The 14,725-nt window shown below is 39.1% G+C and overlaps 1 protein-coding gene across 3 annotated transcripts in view; it reads right to left on the bottom strand.

Moving 5' to 3' along the window:
- Positions 1-14,725, bottom strand: part of EPC2 (enhancer of polycomb homolog 2) — a 136,652-nt gene that overhangs the window by 28,255 nt on the left and 93,672 nt on the right. For all 3 annotated transcript variants that reach the window (XM_062186518.1, XM_062186527.1, XM_062186536.1), the window contains 2 exons: positions 13,983-14,128; positions 3,568-3,774 (listed from right to left, as the gene is read on the bottom strand). In XM_062186518.1, the coding sequence (XP_062042502.1) occupies positions 3,568-3,774; positions 13,983-14,128 (353 nt within the window). The remainder of the gene's footprint in view (positions 1-3,567; positions 3,775-13,982; positions 14,129-14,725) is intronic.

Below are 14,725 nucleotides of genomic sequence, written 5' to 3'. Positions count from 1 at the left end.
AAGACCTCTCTCTCTACCTCTCCTCTCTCTGTGTAACTCTGACTTTCAAATAAATAAATAAATCTTAACAAAAAAAAAAAAGAACTTCAACTAACTATAAGTGAAAGCCTATTAACTGAAGGTTCAGCTATAATTAGCAGCATCCATATGACTATAAAAATTACTATTAATACAAACTATCTTTTTTAAAATCAAACATTCGCGAGTACTTAACAATATAGCAGGCACAGAACTATTGGTTCAAAAATAGACCACTACCACACCTCAATTTATGTGCTCAGACAGACCTTCACTTAAATAATCCTTCTGTCTTTGAGTTAATAATTTAATATGGCATTAAAAAGAACCTGAAGAATGCCAGAGGTTGCCATTGGAGGCCACAAAGGAGAAATACTGAGGAAAAACTTTGTTTTGCATTTTTTTCTTTTGTGTATCTTACATTTGAAAAAAATCATCTACTGAAGATAAACTAAATAAAGTCCCTTATGGTACTACATACAGAATATTTTAAAATGCTAACTTAGTAAGTCATCCTTTTATCAAACCAAAAGCAAATTCGTCTTTCCCCTTCCCACTCAGTACTATGTGGCAACAGGCAAAACTGAAAGCTTAGTTGTAAGCAATCTGATTTTGGTGAACAGGCAGCAATAGCACTTTCCAATCTAAGACAATTTCACATCCACAGCAGCAAATATTAAAGTGGCTACTTTATTCAGGGTACTATTCATGCTTCCCACCCTCAAAAGGCACAAAGTCTAAGAATGACAGACACAGAATCCAAAGGTGACAAGCAATATGAGAAAAAAGGACACTGGCAGTTAGACACTGAACAACATTCCCAAGTGCAACAGAAGCTTTTCAGACTGGCCTCTTCCTCTATAATCACTGCTCCTCCTGTACACTGTTCTTTTGCCTTGTCTTACACATTTTCTGATCTCTTTAAGCCAAACTCACCACTGTGCCTAACTTCTCCTATCACCAGTCTTGTCCTTTCTACTCCTTTTTAAAAGTTACAAAAATAATATAAACAATTCCCATGTCTTTACCCAGATTCCTCAAAGGGTAGTATTTTACACTTGCTTTATCTCCATCTTTCTCTATGTATACACAAGGAAGGTGCTTTGAAAACTTCATGGAAAAAATGAATAAAAGCATGAGTTTATTTTGGTGCAAAAAAGGGTATGAACTACACACATAGGTTCTTCATAATATAATTATATCATACAAAAAATTCTTGTACCAAAGGAAACTAATACTTCTATTTTTATTTACAAGTTTTCTGAAATGCTTTCGTATACACATATAAATTACTAGCAGCTGTATTTTTAAATTTCCCAAGAAAAGTTGAAGATATCCTATCCCTTTTCCCCTAAACACTTTAGTATGTATTCTTTCTTTCTTTAAGATTTATTTATCTATTTGAAAGGCAGAGTTATAGAGAGAGACAGGGAGAAATAATCTTCCATCCACTGGTTCAATTCCCAGAAAACTCCCAACTGCCAGGGCTGAGCCAGGCGCTTCATCCAGGTCTCCCACACAGGTAGCAGGGTCCCAAGCACTTGGGCCACCTTCTGCTGCTTTTCCCAGGCCATTAAGCAGGAGCTGGATTGGAAATGGGAGCAGCCAGAACAGGAACCAGTGCCCAAGTGGGATGCCAACTTCGCAGGAGGTGGCTTTACTGGCTATGCCATTACGTTGGCTCCAATACATATTTTCTTTTCTTTTTTTTTCTTTTCCTTTCTTGACAGGCAGAGTAAGACAGAGAGACAGAGAGAGAGAGAGAGAGAGAGAGAGAGAGATCTTCCTTTTTCTGTTGGTTCACCCCCCAAGTGGCTGCTACGGCTGGCGCGTTGTGGCTGGCGCTGCACTGATCCAAAGCCAGGAGCCAGGTGCTTCCTCCTGGTCTCCCATGCGGGTGCAGGGCCCAAGGACCTGGGCCATCCTCCACTGCACTTCCGGGCCACAGCAGAGAGCTGGACTGGAAGAGGAGCAACTGGGACAGAATCTGGCGCCCCAATTGGGACTAGAACCCAGGGTGCCGGCGCCACAGGTGGAGGATTAGCCTAGTGAGCCGCAGCGCCGGCCTAAAAAAAAAAAAAAATAATAATATTCTCTTATATAACCACAGTGCAGCTATTAAGATCTGGAAGTTAATACTGACACAACTCAAGGCTCACGTTGTGACATAGTGGGTAAAGACACAACCTGCAAGCTGGCACCCCATATGGGTGCCAGTTTCTGTCTGGCTGCTCCATATTTGATCCAGCTCTCTGCTAATGGCCTGGGAAAAGCAGTGGAAGATGGCCCAAGTGCCTAGGTCCCTGCTAGCCACATGGCAGACCTGGATGAAGCTCCTGGCTTCGACCTTGCTCAGCCCTGGCCATTGTGATCATCTGGGAATTAACCAACAGATGGAAGATCTCTCTCTCTCTCTCTCTCTGTCTGTAGCTCTTTCTTAAAAAAACAAAACAGGCCAGCGCCACGGCTCAATAGGCTAATCCTCTCCCTATGGTGCCGGCACCCTGGGTTCTAGTCTTGGTCGGAGCGCCAGATTCTTTCCCTGTTGCTCCTCTTCCAGTCCAACTCTCTAGTGTGGCCTAGGAGTGCAGTGGAGGATGGCCCAGGTCCTTGGGCCCTGCACCCGCATGGGAGACCAGGAGGAAGCACTTGGCTCCTGGCTTCAGATTGGCACAGTGTGCTGGCCGTAGCAGCCATTTGGGGGGTGACCCAACGGAAGGAAGACCTTTCTCTCTCTCTCTCTCACTGTCTAACTCTGCCTGTCAAAAACAAAACAAAACAAACAAAAAAGCCCACATCCTTTGATGTTTAAGAAAATTGTATCCATAGAAAAGTGTTAGGGAAATTTTGGTTATTAACTAATAAGATAGGTCCTCCTAAAATATACGAGCCCTGACAGCTGTTATACTCCACAGCTGTCACATTAACAGCTGAGAAGCTTTCAGTGTTGTTAGAAACAAGAAACAAGTAGAAAACACTTAGCCTCCAATTATAATTCTTCATGCTTTTTACCTTTATATGTTCCTATAACTTTGCAATGTTAGAGAATTTATTCTCATGTGTGGTATTACTGTGAGTTATTAGAAACAGGAGGCAGGGAACACCTCCCTGTAACAATGCTTTGCTTCACAGTGTAGCATTCCACAGTAAGAGATTCTGTTTCTTTTACTTAAAATGCTAACTTACACTGCTTTTGAAAGCCAGATGGAGACAAGTCCATCAATTTAAGTCTGACACAACTGACAAATAAGATTCTACTGTCACTTTTGACTGCTGCCAGAACAGGCCTGAAAAACGAACCTTCTACTTCCCATGACCTCATTGTAGCTACTAGCAAGATCTACTTTTAAATTGCTTGCACAGTGGATACAAACTATAAACAACTGGCCAATAGAAGCTACTAAAGAACAGGATTTCTCACATGAAGTTCATCGCTGTCCTTAGTTTCCATTATATTCAAATTGGTCAAATTATTCAAGTTACTAGAAAAACTATTGGTCTTAAAAATACTACTAAGTTATACTTTATTAAATCTAATTTGTACACTACCTTTCGAGTTTGCATTTTCTCTGTTCTTCTCCGGAAGGCAACATAGGGATCATTGTTGGTTGAGCCATCTCTTTTCTCTTGCTTTATCTGAGGAATGAGGGAGGGCCCCCTGCAGTTTTTTCGTTTTCTCACCCAGTAGTCATATACAGCTTTAATAAGGTAATCATCTTCATTTAGCAGCAATTTTGCTTCTTGAAGTGTTACAAGCTAAATAAAAAATACAAAATGTTATCTATTATAGTGTTTGAAAAGGAGAAACCAAAGTTAAACAGCTACAGGAAAAAACATGACTACTTCTAACAATGACTAGATATTATGTGCCAGTTGAGAACACAATTGAACATAACACAGGACTCATTAATGAAAAAATTCATTCCTGGGGCCAATGTTGTAGCTTAGTGGGGTAAGCCCATATAGGCACTAGTCCAAGACCCACCTGCTCCAGTTCTGATCCAGCTCCCTGAAAACGCACCTGGGAAAGCAATGGAACGTGGCCCCCAGTGCGCTTGGGACCCTGCACCCACGTGAGAGATCCAGAACTCCCGGCTTTGGTCACCCCAGCCATGCCGTTGTAGTCATTTGAGGAGTGAACCAGCAGACAGAAGCACACTCTCTCTCTTTCTCTCTCTGTCTACACCTCTCTCAGTATAACTCTTTCAAATAAATAAAACTCCAGCAAAAAAAAAAAAAAAAGAAATTTGCCCCTAAATTAGTATTTTACCCCAAGAAGTAGTAAGTTCCAACCGCTTAAGATATTCTAGAAGACATCCGTGGTCCCTCAAAATTTTGATATTCTGTGCTTCTACATATTTGAGGATCACTAGTTTTCAAGTTTAGTAGTTACTACTTTTCAATAGAAACTACAAGCTACATAAATTTTTTTATCTGTTGCCAAACTGAAAGATGCATATTCTCTAATAAACTGCAGCTTACTTACTACACTGTGCCTCTTTTGGTACTGACAAAGGACAAGTAGCATGTTTCTTGAAGTTTCAATTATGTAAATTTAAATTACATATAAAACCAATTTCTCTAACCAAGCTGGTTAAGTACTATAGAATCTTTGTTAACACTCATTCTGTTAATGACACTGTCATGTTGGGGTCAATGGCCCAAGGATGGTTCTCCTGGGGGCTCTTACATGACATCACAGGGACTCACCTCACATTTCTCAAAGCAGCCAGCCAGCATAATGCTGACACACCTCAAACTAAAGTTCATAAAGATTTGGTCACATTTGTTGCCTTGCTCCTTCAGAAGATCAGGTAAGCTAATCGGCTTAGCAGGATTAGAGGGTTACAGAACTGTTGACACTGAACTTTAGAAAAAGATCATGTTATTTTATGACTGAGAAGCTTCACTGAAGGAATGTGATCCCAATCTTGTATATCTGTATTTTAGAGATAGATTCATTTTCACAACAAGTAGACACATTTCACAAGAAATGTTTCCCTACAACTTGGAAATGAAGGGGAAACTTTCCTCACTAAAATTATAATATTCAAATTGATCTGTATATTGTATAAAGTAATCTGAAGAAGCCAAGACTCACCAATACATTTCTCATGATTTGACTAATCCTGTTAGTACAACATCACAGAATAAACTGATCACTGGACTTCAAATCCTATTATGGTGATTTCTATGGTTAATTAACTGGTTTCTTATTATAATTTGGTTGCTAGATAACTTGAATTAACTATGTCAACTTAAGTTTTCTAGTCCATGTGACAATTATATTTACTGCTGTAAAATAGTAAGTGGTATTCTTTGGTTATTCAACATCTCAGTAGAGGAAGCTTAAATGCATCTGAGAAGGTAAATAACTGGGTCTTAAAAGTAGAGAGCCAGGGACCAGTGCTGTGGCATTACAGTATATAAGCTAAGCTTCCACCTGTGGTGCCGGCATCAGTTCATGTCCCTGCTTCTCCTCTTCCTATCCATCTCTCTGTTGACGGCCTAGGAGAGTAGTGGAAGATGGCCCAAGTGCTTGAGCCCCTGCACCTGTGCAAGATCTGGAAGAAGCTCCTGGCTCCTGATCAGCTCAGCTCTGGCCCTTGTCACTGCAGCCATTTGGGGAGTGAACCAGCAGTTGGAAGACCTTTCTCTCTGTCTCTTCCTTTCTCTGTAACTCTCTCTCTCAAATAAATAATATCTTAAAAAAAAAAAAAAAAAAAAGACATTGGAAGGCCAGTGCCTGGAACATGAAATCAAACCCAAAAAAAAAAAAAAAACAATTATTTCCAAACATTATCTTTAAGTGGATTATCTTCCTACTATTAGCTGAAATTTGTTGGAATGGTGATGTACACTCTAGTGTCTACAAGGACAGCAGAACTGCTTTCTGGATATAAAAATCCCGTTTCATGCTGACAGCAGCGCAGCGCCAGCTCTGAGGTGTTCTGAAGATCAAAGCAAACAATGCTGTGATATGGTACATGTGCTTCAGGTGTTTTAATTATGCTTCTGATAAAATTTTATAATCTTCACTAATTCAAGAACTTAACCTAACCTTAGACTGTGAAGGACAGTAAGGGATCTTTCCACCAATCGGAACAATAGCAAGTTTAGTTTCTTATATAACTACACTATCAAATTAACACTGCTTTCTAAGCTCCCACATGACATGTCTGGGATTAAAACACCCGCTCAGATTTCCTTCTCTGGTGTTCATTGTTCCACCTTGCCACACCTTTTTGCCTTAAGTACTCTCTTTATATCACAAGTAATAAGAATTTAATACCCACTCTACAGTTAAACATCCTGAGATTTCTTTTCAGTGTGAACTGTATTTTTTAAGTTAGCTACTCTTTTTATGTTAGATAAGAACCTTCTATTTTATGGGATAATATTTACAGATTGATTAAAATCAAGAGTATCTTTAGCTATCTTCAGGTAACAAGTAACCTTGCATCTCTATAGAGTATGGTGATGGTATCAATTTCAATGAGCAAGAACTATATCTACACAAAATAGTGACAAATTATGTCACATGATTAAAAATCCCCAAAGTCAGAACTGTACTGTGGTTTTTTTTTTTTTTAAAGATTTATTTATTTATTTGAAAAGCAGAGCTACAGAGAAACAGAGGCAGAGAGAGAGAGACAGAGAGAGGTTTTCCATCTGCTGGTTCACTCCCCAAATGACCACAACAGCCAGGGCTGAGCCGATCAGGAGCCAAGACCCTAGAGCTTTCCCTGGGTCTCCCACATTGAGTGCAGGTGCCCAAGGACTTGGGCCATCTTCCACTGTTTTACCAGGCCATAGCAGAGAGCTGGATCAGAAGTGGAACAGCAGAGACTCAAACAGTAGCAGCTTTACCCACTATACCACAGCGCTGGCCCAGACTGTACTACTTCTACACACACACACACACACACACAAAAGTTCTGGGGGCCAGCACTGTGGCATAGTAGGAAAAGCCACCACCTGCAGAGCTGGCATCCCATATGGGCCCCCGTTCGAGTTTCAGCCACTCCACTTCTGATCCAGGTCCCTGATAATGGCCTGGGAAAGCAGCGAAGATGGCACAAGTCAATGAGCCCATGTACCCATGTGGGACACCCGAAGAAGCTCCTGGCTCCTGGTTCCTTAGCTACAGCTGTTGTGGCCAATTGGGGAGTGAACCAATAGATGAAAGACCTCTCTAATTCTGTCTTTCAAATAATTAAATAAATTTTTAAAAAAAGTTTTGTCATTTTGTGTGTACTTTATCTAATAGAAAGCAGTAGAAACCCCAGTATTTGATAGAGTCTGAGGTAAATATTATTTCTAAGACAGCTCTGAGATATTTTGATTTACTTCATTTACTTATTTAAAAATATCATACTATTATCACAGAAATTATCATACTATATGTTTTTTTCTTCTAGATTACTAATAGCTTTATAATAAGGACAGGACTATTTAGTTTGCTCAGAGACAAAATCCCCAGTCTAGCAATTTCAATAAATAATTTTGAACGCACAAATGAAAAGTTACATATAAAAACTTTAAATTCATGAAACAATCAATTCTTAGCAGCTCATAGTTAGGTTCCAGCTTGAGAACAGATGAATTCATTACCTAAAGAAACTGACCTGACAATATGACAATAAAGGTAAGAAAAATTACAAATTAAGCAATAAGAGAACAATGTGAGGACTTGGGAAATGAGCATAGTGCAATGAAATTTATGGCAGAGTAGCAAAAGTCTTTCTCTGGAATTGCCTGAATTTCTTTCCAGTAAGGATAAATGATTCTCTTTCTGCTATTTTCCTTCTGTCCCTACTTCTTTCAAATATGATGGTTTATTATTTGTGTAATAACCCGAAATACTACTATAGGCAGGTTTCCAAATAACTATAATAAATACATTAAATTCAAAACAAGCAAATTGATTACTTTTCAACTTGGTTCTCCAAGAATGAATGATAGTTCAAAATCTGGTGAAATTATGATTCTAAATAGATAACACAGCAAACACTGACTTTTCAAATGATCCCTAACTTATACCATGCCACAAAATTATAGCAAATTAATCAGAAGAGAAAATATCAGCACTCAATTCAACCAAAAAATATATATCTATTGCATACTTTACATTTATTAAATTAAGGAGAACACATTATCTTCACCAAAGATCTGAAAAATGGAAATGGTCTTCAATAAGATTTAGTAGAATTACAAAATCGTGTCATTGGACAAGCACCCAAAAATTAAACCATGCACTATTTTTAAAAGGACATATACCCAAATCAAAGAAGAAAATATTTGTTTAAATTTTAAGGCTGCTAATGTCACAGTTAAATAAAATAATACTCTACTCTTTCATGCAGAAGTAACAGTAATCCATTAAAATATTATTCCACTTATCTTCGTGCTTGAGATAATATTTCAGAAAATCTGTGCTTTTTTTTTTAAAGATTTATGTTTTTATTTGAAAGGCAGAGTTACAGAGAGGCAGAAAGAGAGAAAGAGAGAGAGAGAGAGAGAGAGAGAGAGAGAGAGGGAGGGAGGGAGGGAGGGAGGGAGGGAGGGAAGGAGGTCTTCCATCCGCTAGTTCACTCCGCAATTGACCACAACGGCCTGGAGCTGCGCTAATTCAAAGCCAGGAGCCAGGAGCTTCTTCCTGGTCTCCCACGTGGGTGCAGGGGCCCAAGAACTTGGGCCATCTTCTACTGCCTTCCCAGGCCATAGCAGAGAGCTGGATTGGAAATGGAGCAGCAGGGACTCAAATCAACATCCATATGGGATGCCGGCGCTGTAGGCCCTATATGGCAAAAGAGCCAGCTAAGAGTGCAGCTGGCATTACCAGTTCTTATAGGGAAGCGGGTTCTGTCTTGCACCAAGATTCATCAAATGGAAGATTCTCCAAATATAGAATGGGATCAGTGAAGAGCAGCCTAGGAAAATACTACATGTCTATCCTTTTTACCTACTCTATTATCAACCTATGCCTTTCTTCAGTAGCTGTTCTAGGAAAAATTCATAGCTCTGGTTTCCCTTCTACTCCTGTCCCCAAGACAGGCAGAAATCTGGCACCAGGAAATAGAGGTGCCGCAAGTCACAGACCCTAAAACAGCTGGTAGTAGAACAGTAGTGGTCCAGATAAGAGGTAATAAAACTGGGAAAGTAGCACAGAGATGACAATCATGGTATTTTAGAACAAAAAACTGATTTAATAATACTCAGAAATGGATAATTACAAAGAGGACAAGCATTAAGGTGCAAGGTTGGTCTACTGAGTGAAAGCTGATAATGTCATTACTTGAGAAATAGAAAGCAAGCTTGGGAGAGCAGAGGTGTGTTTGGAAAAGCTGAACCTGAAATAAGTGCTCAGGGGGAGAGATTCCACAAACAGTTCTGGAGCTTAGTAGGTACAGGCATGGAATTCAGAACCAACAATCAACTGCTGGTAGGTTATAAGAAATGCTAATAACAGATAACAAAGGAAATTTTACCATATAAGACAAAGAGGAGCTGCCGGCACCGTGGCTTAACAGGCTAATCCTCCGCCTAGCAGCGCCGGTACACAGGGTTCTACTCCCGGTCGGGTGCCGGATTCTATCCTGGTTGCCCCTCTTCCAGGCCAGCTCTTTGCTATGGCCCGGGAAGGCAGTGGAGGATGGCCCAAGTCCTTGGGCCCTGCACCCGCATGGGAGACCAGGAGAAGCACCTGGCTCCTGGCTTCGGAACAGTGTGATGCGCCGGCCGCAGTGGCCACTGGAGGGTGAACCAATGGCAAAAAGGAAGACCTTTCTCTCTGTCTCTCTCTCTCTCTCTCACTATCCACTCTGCCTGTCCAAAAAAAAAAAAAAAAAAAAAAGACAAAGAGGAGCAAGAAGAGGTAATCAAGAAGAAAGGATCAGGAAAATGTAGTGATCAACACCATCCTATAGTATGCGGATATGAATTAGCACACAGGCTGAAAAAAGACTCTTCTTTTCTTAATCACAGTAGTCAATTTTTGTAAATTTAACAGCAGGAATTTTATCTAATCTACCATCCATTTTAAAATTTTGTCATCGGACTCAAAATCATCTACCCCTTGACCCAAAGATTCAGTCTCAAGTTAGGCAATGCAATTAGTTGTCACATCTGAAAGAAGATATTTTAAAGATTAACTCAAAATAATAACTTCAAAAGAAATTAGAACAGATGATTCCGAGTTTGGGGAGTCACTGGAGAGAGACAGATAAGTAATTTGGAATCATCTAGGGTAGCAGGGTAAGTTCAGATTTGGAAAACTTCAACTTAACAGATCTCCAAACAAAAAGCACCAAAAGAGAGGAAAAAAATTCTGGAGCTAAAAGTATATAATTAGTCTATACAAAAATGCTCACTGAGGTGATAATACCCAGAAAAACATAAAGTACTGAATTTCAAGGAACCATGGTGTTTACAGGAATTCAATGAAAAGAAGCCAGCAAAAGAAAGAAGTAAAGGCATAGGAAACAATAAAAACAGAAGGGAATAAATTGCATCCTAAAAAAAAAAAAAGATGAAGACACTTTCAATATATAAAGAGAGCAGAAATAAAATAGACAGATGGGGACTAAAAATAATCACAGCATTTCAGCATTTGGCAATAGAGATTTTCAATAATGACTTCAATGAATCAGTTTCCCACAATGATGGAGGCAGAACATTTACCTCACTCCATCTTTCATGTCTTTCTCTATGAACCTAATAAATACAGTTTAGTCACAAACTTAATTCCTAGCTCTAGGATCTGGTATTATGACAGCCCAAAAGGAAAAAAGATCCATGAACAGATCAAGGACTTGTAACAAAGATAGCCGTGTAGTGTCTTCAATCCTTGCTTCTAACAGGACCACCATCTACTCCCACGGGAAAACCTCCACGTTCATCTCTACCGCTGAAAGCAGCCGTTATCATGCTCTGTGCCTAGTCAATTGCTTGTCTCAGGGCAAATAGCTTATCCCCGAGTAAAGAGAACTAAAACAAAATGGTGCTGATCATAGGTGAACAGTTAACCATAATGTTTACATGTTTTTCTGCTTATGGGCCCCTACTTGGATAATATGTTCTATAGGGCAGAACTTCTTTCATCTGCCTTAGTCAACACATCACCTGTCTTGTTCACATGGGCATTAAATAAATATTACTCACTGAAACAGAGTAAATTACAGAACAGGAAGCTGAAGGCATCTGATGATAAATCTTAGCAACCAAGAGTAAATTCTGAATAATCACTAGAAAAATGTGCACCTAGTGGCTGGCACTGTAGCAAAGTGGATTAAACAGCTTGCAATGTGGCATCTCATTATTGGAGTGCTTGCTCAAGTTCTGGTTTCTTTGCTTCCCATCCAGCTTCCTGCTAATCCACCTGGGAAACCCATGGGAGATGGTCCAGTACTTGGGGCCCTGCCTCCCATGTAGAAGAACAAGGATGGAGTTCTTGACTCCTGGCTTCAGCCTGGCCCAGTCGTGGTTTTGCAGCCATTTGGAGAATGAACCAGCAGATGTAAGAGCTTTCTCTTCCTGTCTCCCTCACTCTAATGCTCCACCTTTCAAATAAATAAGTACACCTTGAAAAAAAGAAAAAAAATTTGCTTAAATCAAAAAAACCTGAAACTATATCTGATGCCACCGACCAAAATCCCAGGAAAACTGTGAGTACTAATTATAAAATAAATATCAATTTGAAAAAATTTCAAATTCCCAACTAAAAGACCAAGTACAATAATCTCTCAACAAACAGTAAGCTGAATTTTAGAAAATTCAGTTTTCAAAGTGTCTGTCTTTGGATAACACACTGGATATTGTTTCCCATCAAAGTGGGAGTGGGAAGTTGGGGGTAAGGAACTGGTGGCAAAGGCTAACTAACTAGCATGTATGTTTTAAGGATTTAAAGGACTTAAAGTTTTACACTGTTTTACCTATACAATTTATTATTCTCCCTTACCTACATTACAACTTAACAGTCTACTGTAAACAGTTTATTGTCACTCTATTATATCTATACTTCTTGAATATTAACAATTATCATATTAACACAACACAGGTACACCGAAAATTATTCTTTAAAATAGTTTATATTTTAAATATAATTATAATATCGGCACATGGTTATTAGAGTATATTTAGAAAACACAGTAGAACTAAAGACATAAAAATCACTAGTAATTTCAGCCTTCAGATATAACCATTGTTGGCACTCTGTTGTATTTTCTTATTTTTATTTTTTTAATTATCTATTTATTTGCAAGGCAGAGTTACAGAGAGGCAGAAGCAGAGAGAGAGAGAGAGGTTGTCCATCTGCTGGTTCACTCTCCAGATGGCCACAATGGCCAGAGTTGCGCATATCCGAAGCCAGGAGCCAGGAGCTTTCCCTGGGTCTCCCACACAAATGCAGGGGCCCAAGGACTTGGGCCATCTTCCACTGCTTTCCCAGGCTACAGCAGAAAGCTGGATTGGAAATGGAGCAGCTGGGATTCAAACCGGCAACCACAGGGGATACTGGCACTGCAGGTGTAGCCCCAGCAGCTACACCACTGCACTGGCCCCTTTTTATTTTTAATGCACATGTATAAACATTAATGCTTTAAACAAACCTCAAAATTTTCTAAATAAACAATTCTGTATCTCTTTTGAAAAGTAGTATTATATAATGAAAAATTTTCTATGGCATTAGGATGGAATTCAAAATGATGATTTTTAAGGAATGTATTCCATCCTACAATTTAAAATTTTCTCTGAACATACCTGTTCAAGAATCTGTTACATTTTCAGTAATTATTTTTATTACGAATGATTATCGGGCTGGCGATGTGGCGTAGCAGGTAAAGCCGCCGCCTACAGGGCTGGCATCCCATATGGTCGCCAGTTCAAGTCCCGGCTGCTCCTCTTCTGATCCAGCTCTCTGCTATGGCCTGGAAAAGCAGTGGAAGATGGCCCAAGTCCTTGGGCTCCTGCACCCACATGGGAGACCTGGAAGAAGCTCTTGGCTTTGAATCGGCGCAGCTCTGGCCATTGCAGCCAACTGGGAAGTGAACCAGCGGATGGAAGACCTCTCTTTCTCTCTGCCTCTCCTTCTCTCTGTGTAACTCTTTCAAATAAATAAATCTTAAAAAAAAAGATTACCAGAGTTGGGATTACTAATTACCTTCCAGAAAGACTACCATTTTTTGTCATATATAGAATGTCTCACTAAAAAAATTTTTCTATTACTTTGTGAATAATTTCTTCTCACTTAAAAATCGAAATGTTAGTAAAAACTGAAGTCCAAGGGCCAGTGCTGTGGTGTAGTGGATAAAGCCACTGTCTTTGGTGCCAGCATCCCATATGGGTACCAGCCTGAGTCCTGGCAGCTCCACTTCAAATCCAGCTCCCTGCTAATGTGCCTAAGTACTTGGGCCCCAGGACCCACGTGGGAAACCCAGAAGAAAAGCCCAGGCTCCAGGCTCCTGGGTTCAGATCAGCACAGCTCCAGCTGTTGTGGCCATTTGGCCATTCCACTGGATGGAAGGCTTCTCTCTGTCTTTACCTCTCTCTGTGTATAACTTTACCTCTCAAATAAATAAATAATAAATCTTTAAAAAAAATAAAAGCCCTAAATTCCACTTGAAATGATTAGTTTTTAACATATATTTGAACAACTGAGCAGGATTTGATATGACTGTCTTCCAGACCCAATCAACCAAATTTAATTAGTAAAGCATCATAAAGACAGTCCTTATAAAAAGGTCGAAGAAATATTTTTATCTAAAAAGGAAAAATAACAGTACTCTTCATACTCCTATTCAAGGAAATTATGCTTAAGTACTCAGTTCAATGAATATTATAAATAGAAATTCTAGGAAATTCAACAAACAGTAAAATATCACACACTCAGGTATAAAGAAAATGCAAAATAAAGGAGCAAACTGAGTTAACTATAAGCCAAGAGACATTTTTACACAGTACTGTACCTGATTAGAACTGGCTTTTTCAAGTCTGTCAATCATAATTTCAAATTGCAAAGGCTTAATTTCCATCTTTCTGTTAAGTCTATTTAATAAGGTCTCATCTTCTGAATCCATATCATAATCTGGTTGTTCGTTGTCTAGATTAAAAGCTAGGAAAGAAAAAGAAAAATACTTCAAACTGAGGAGAAATCATGAAGCTACATAGTGTTTATAGTACTTGATGACAGAATATCTTTAAATTCATATTCACTGACAAGTTCATTAACAAGTATCTGAAGAATAGTTTCAGAGATTGCACAATTGAAGAAAAAATAAATTTTGTTCTACGTATGATGTAAAGTTTAATAGAAAAGTAAAAATGTTAACTAAGAAATTAATGTATTATAAAAACAAAGTATCACAGTTATATGCTAAAATATAGAACAGCAATTATAAAAAATGTTGATATGTGGATATATCAACATGCTAGTCTGGAAGCATGAGAAGCTATGGAACAAAATGAAGAATTCAGAAATAAAGCACATAAGATATGACAGAAATGATGTTTCAACTCATTAAGGATAAAACATTATTTTTTAAGAAAGTGTTAGGGATGGCATTTGTCCCAAAAAGGAGCTGCTAGGCATGCCTGTATCCTGTATCAGAGCACCTGGGTTCAAGTCCCAGATCAACTTTTGATTCCAGCTTCCCACTAATAAGCACCATGAGAGGCAACAGGTGATGGGACTCAAGTAGTTGAGTCTCTG

Source organism: Lepus europaeus, chromosome 1 (genome assembly GCF_033115175.1).
Source record: "Lepus europaeus isolate LE1 chromosome 1, mLepTim1.pri, whole genome shotgun sequence".
Classification (NCBI taxonomy): Eukaryota; Metazoa; Chordata; class Mammalia; order Lagomorpha; family Leporidae; genus Lepus; species Lepus europaeus.
This window is presented reverse-complemented; position numbering and strand designations above follow the sequence as displayed.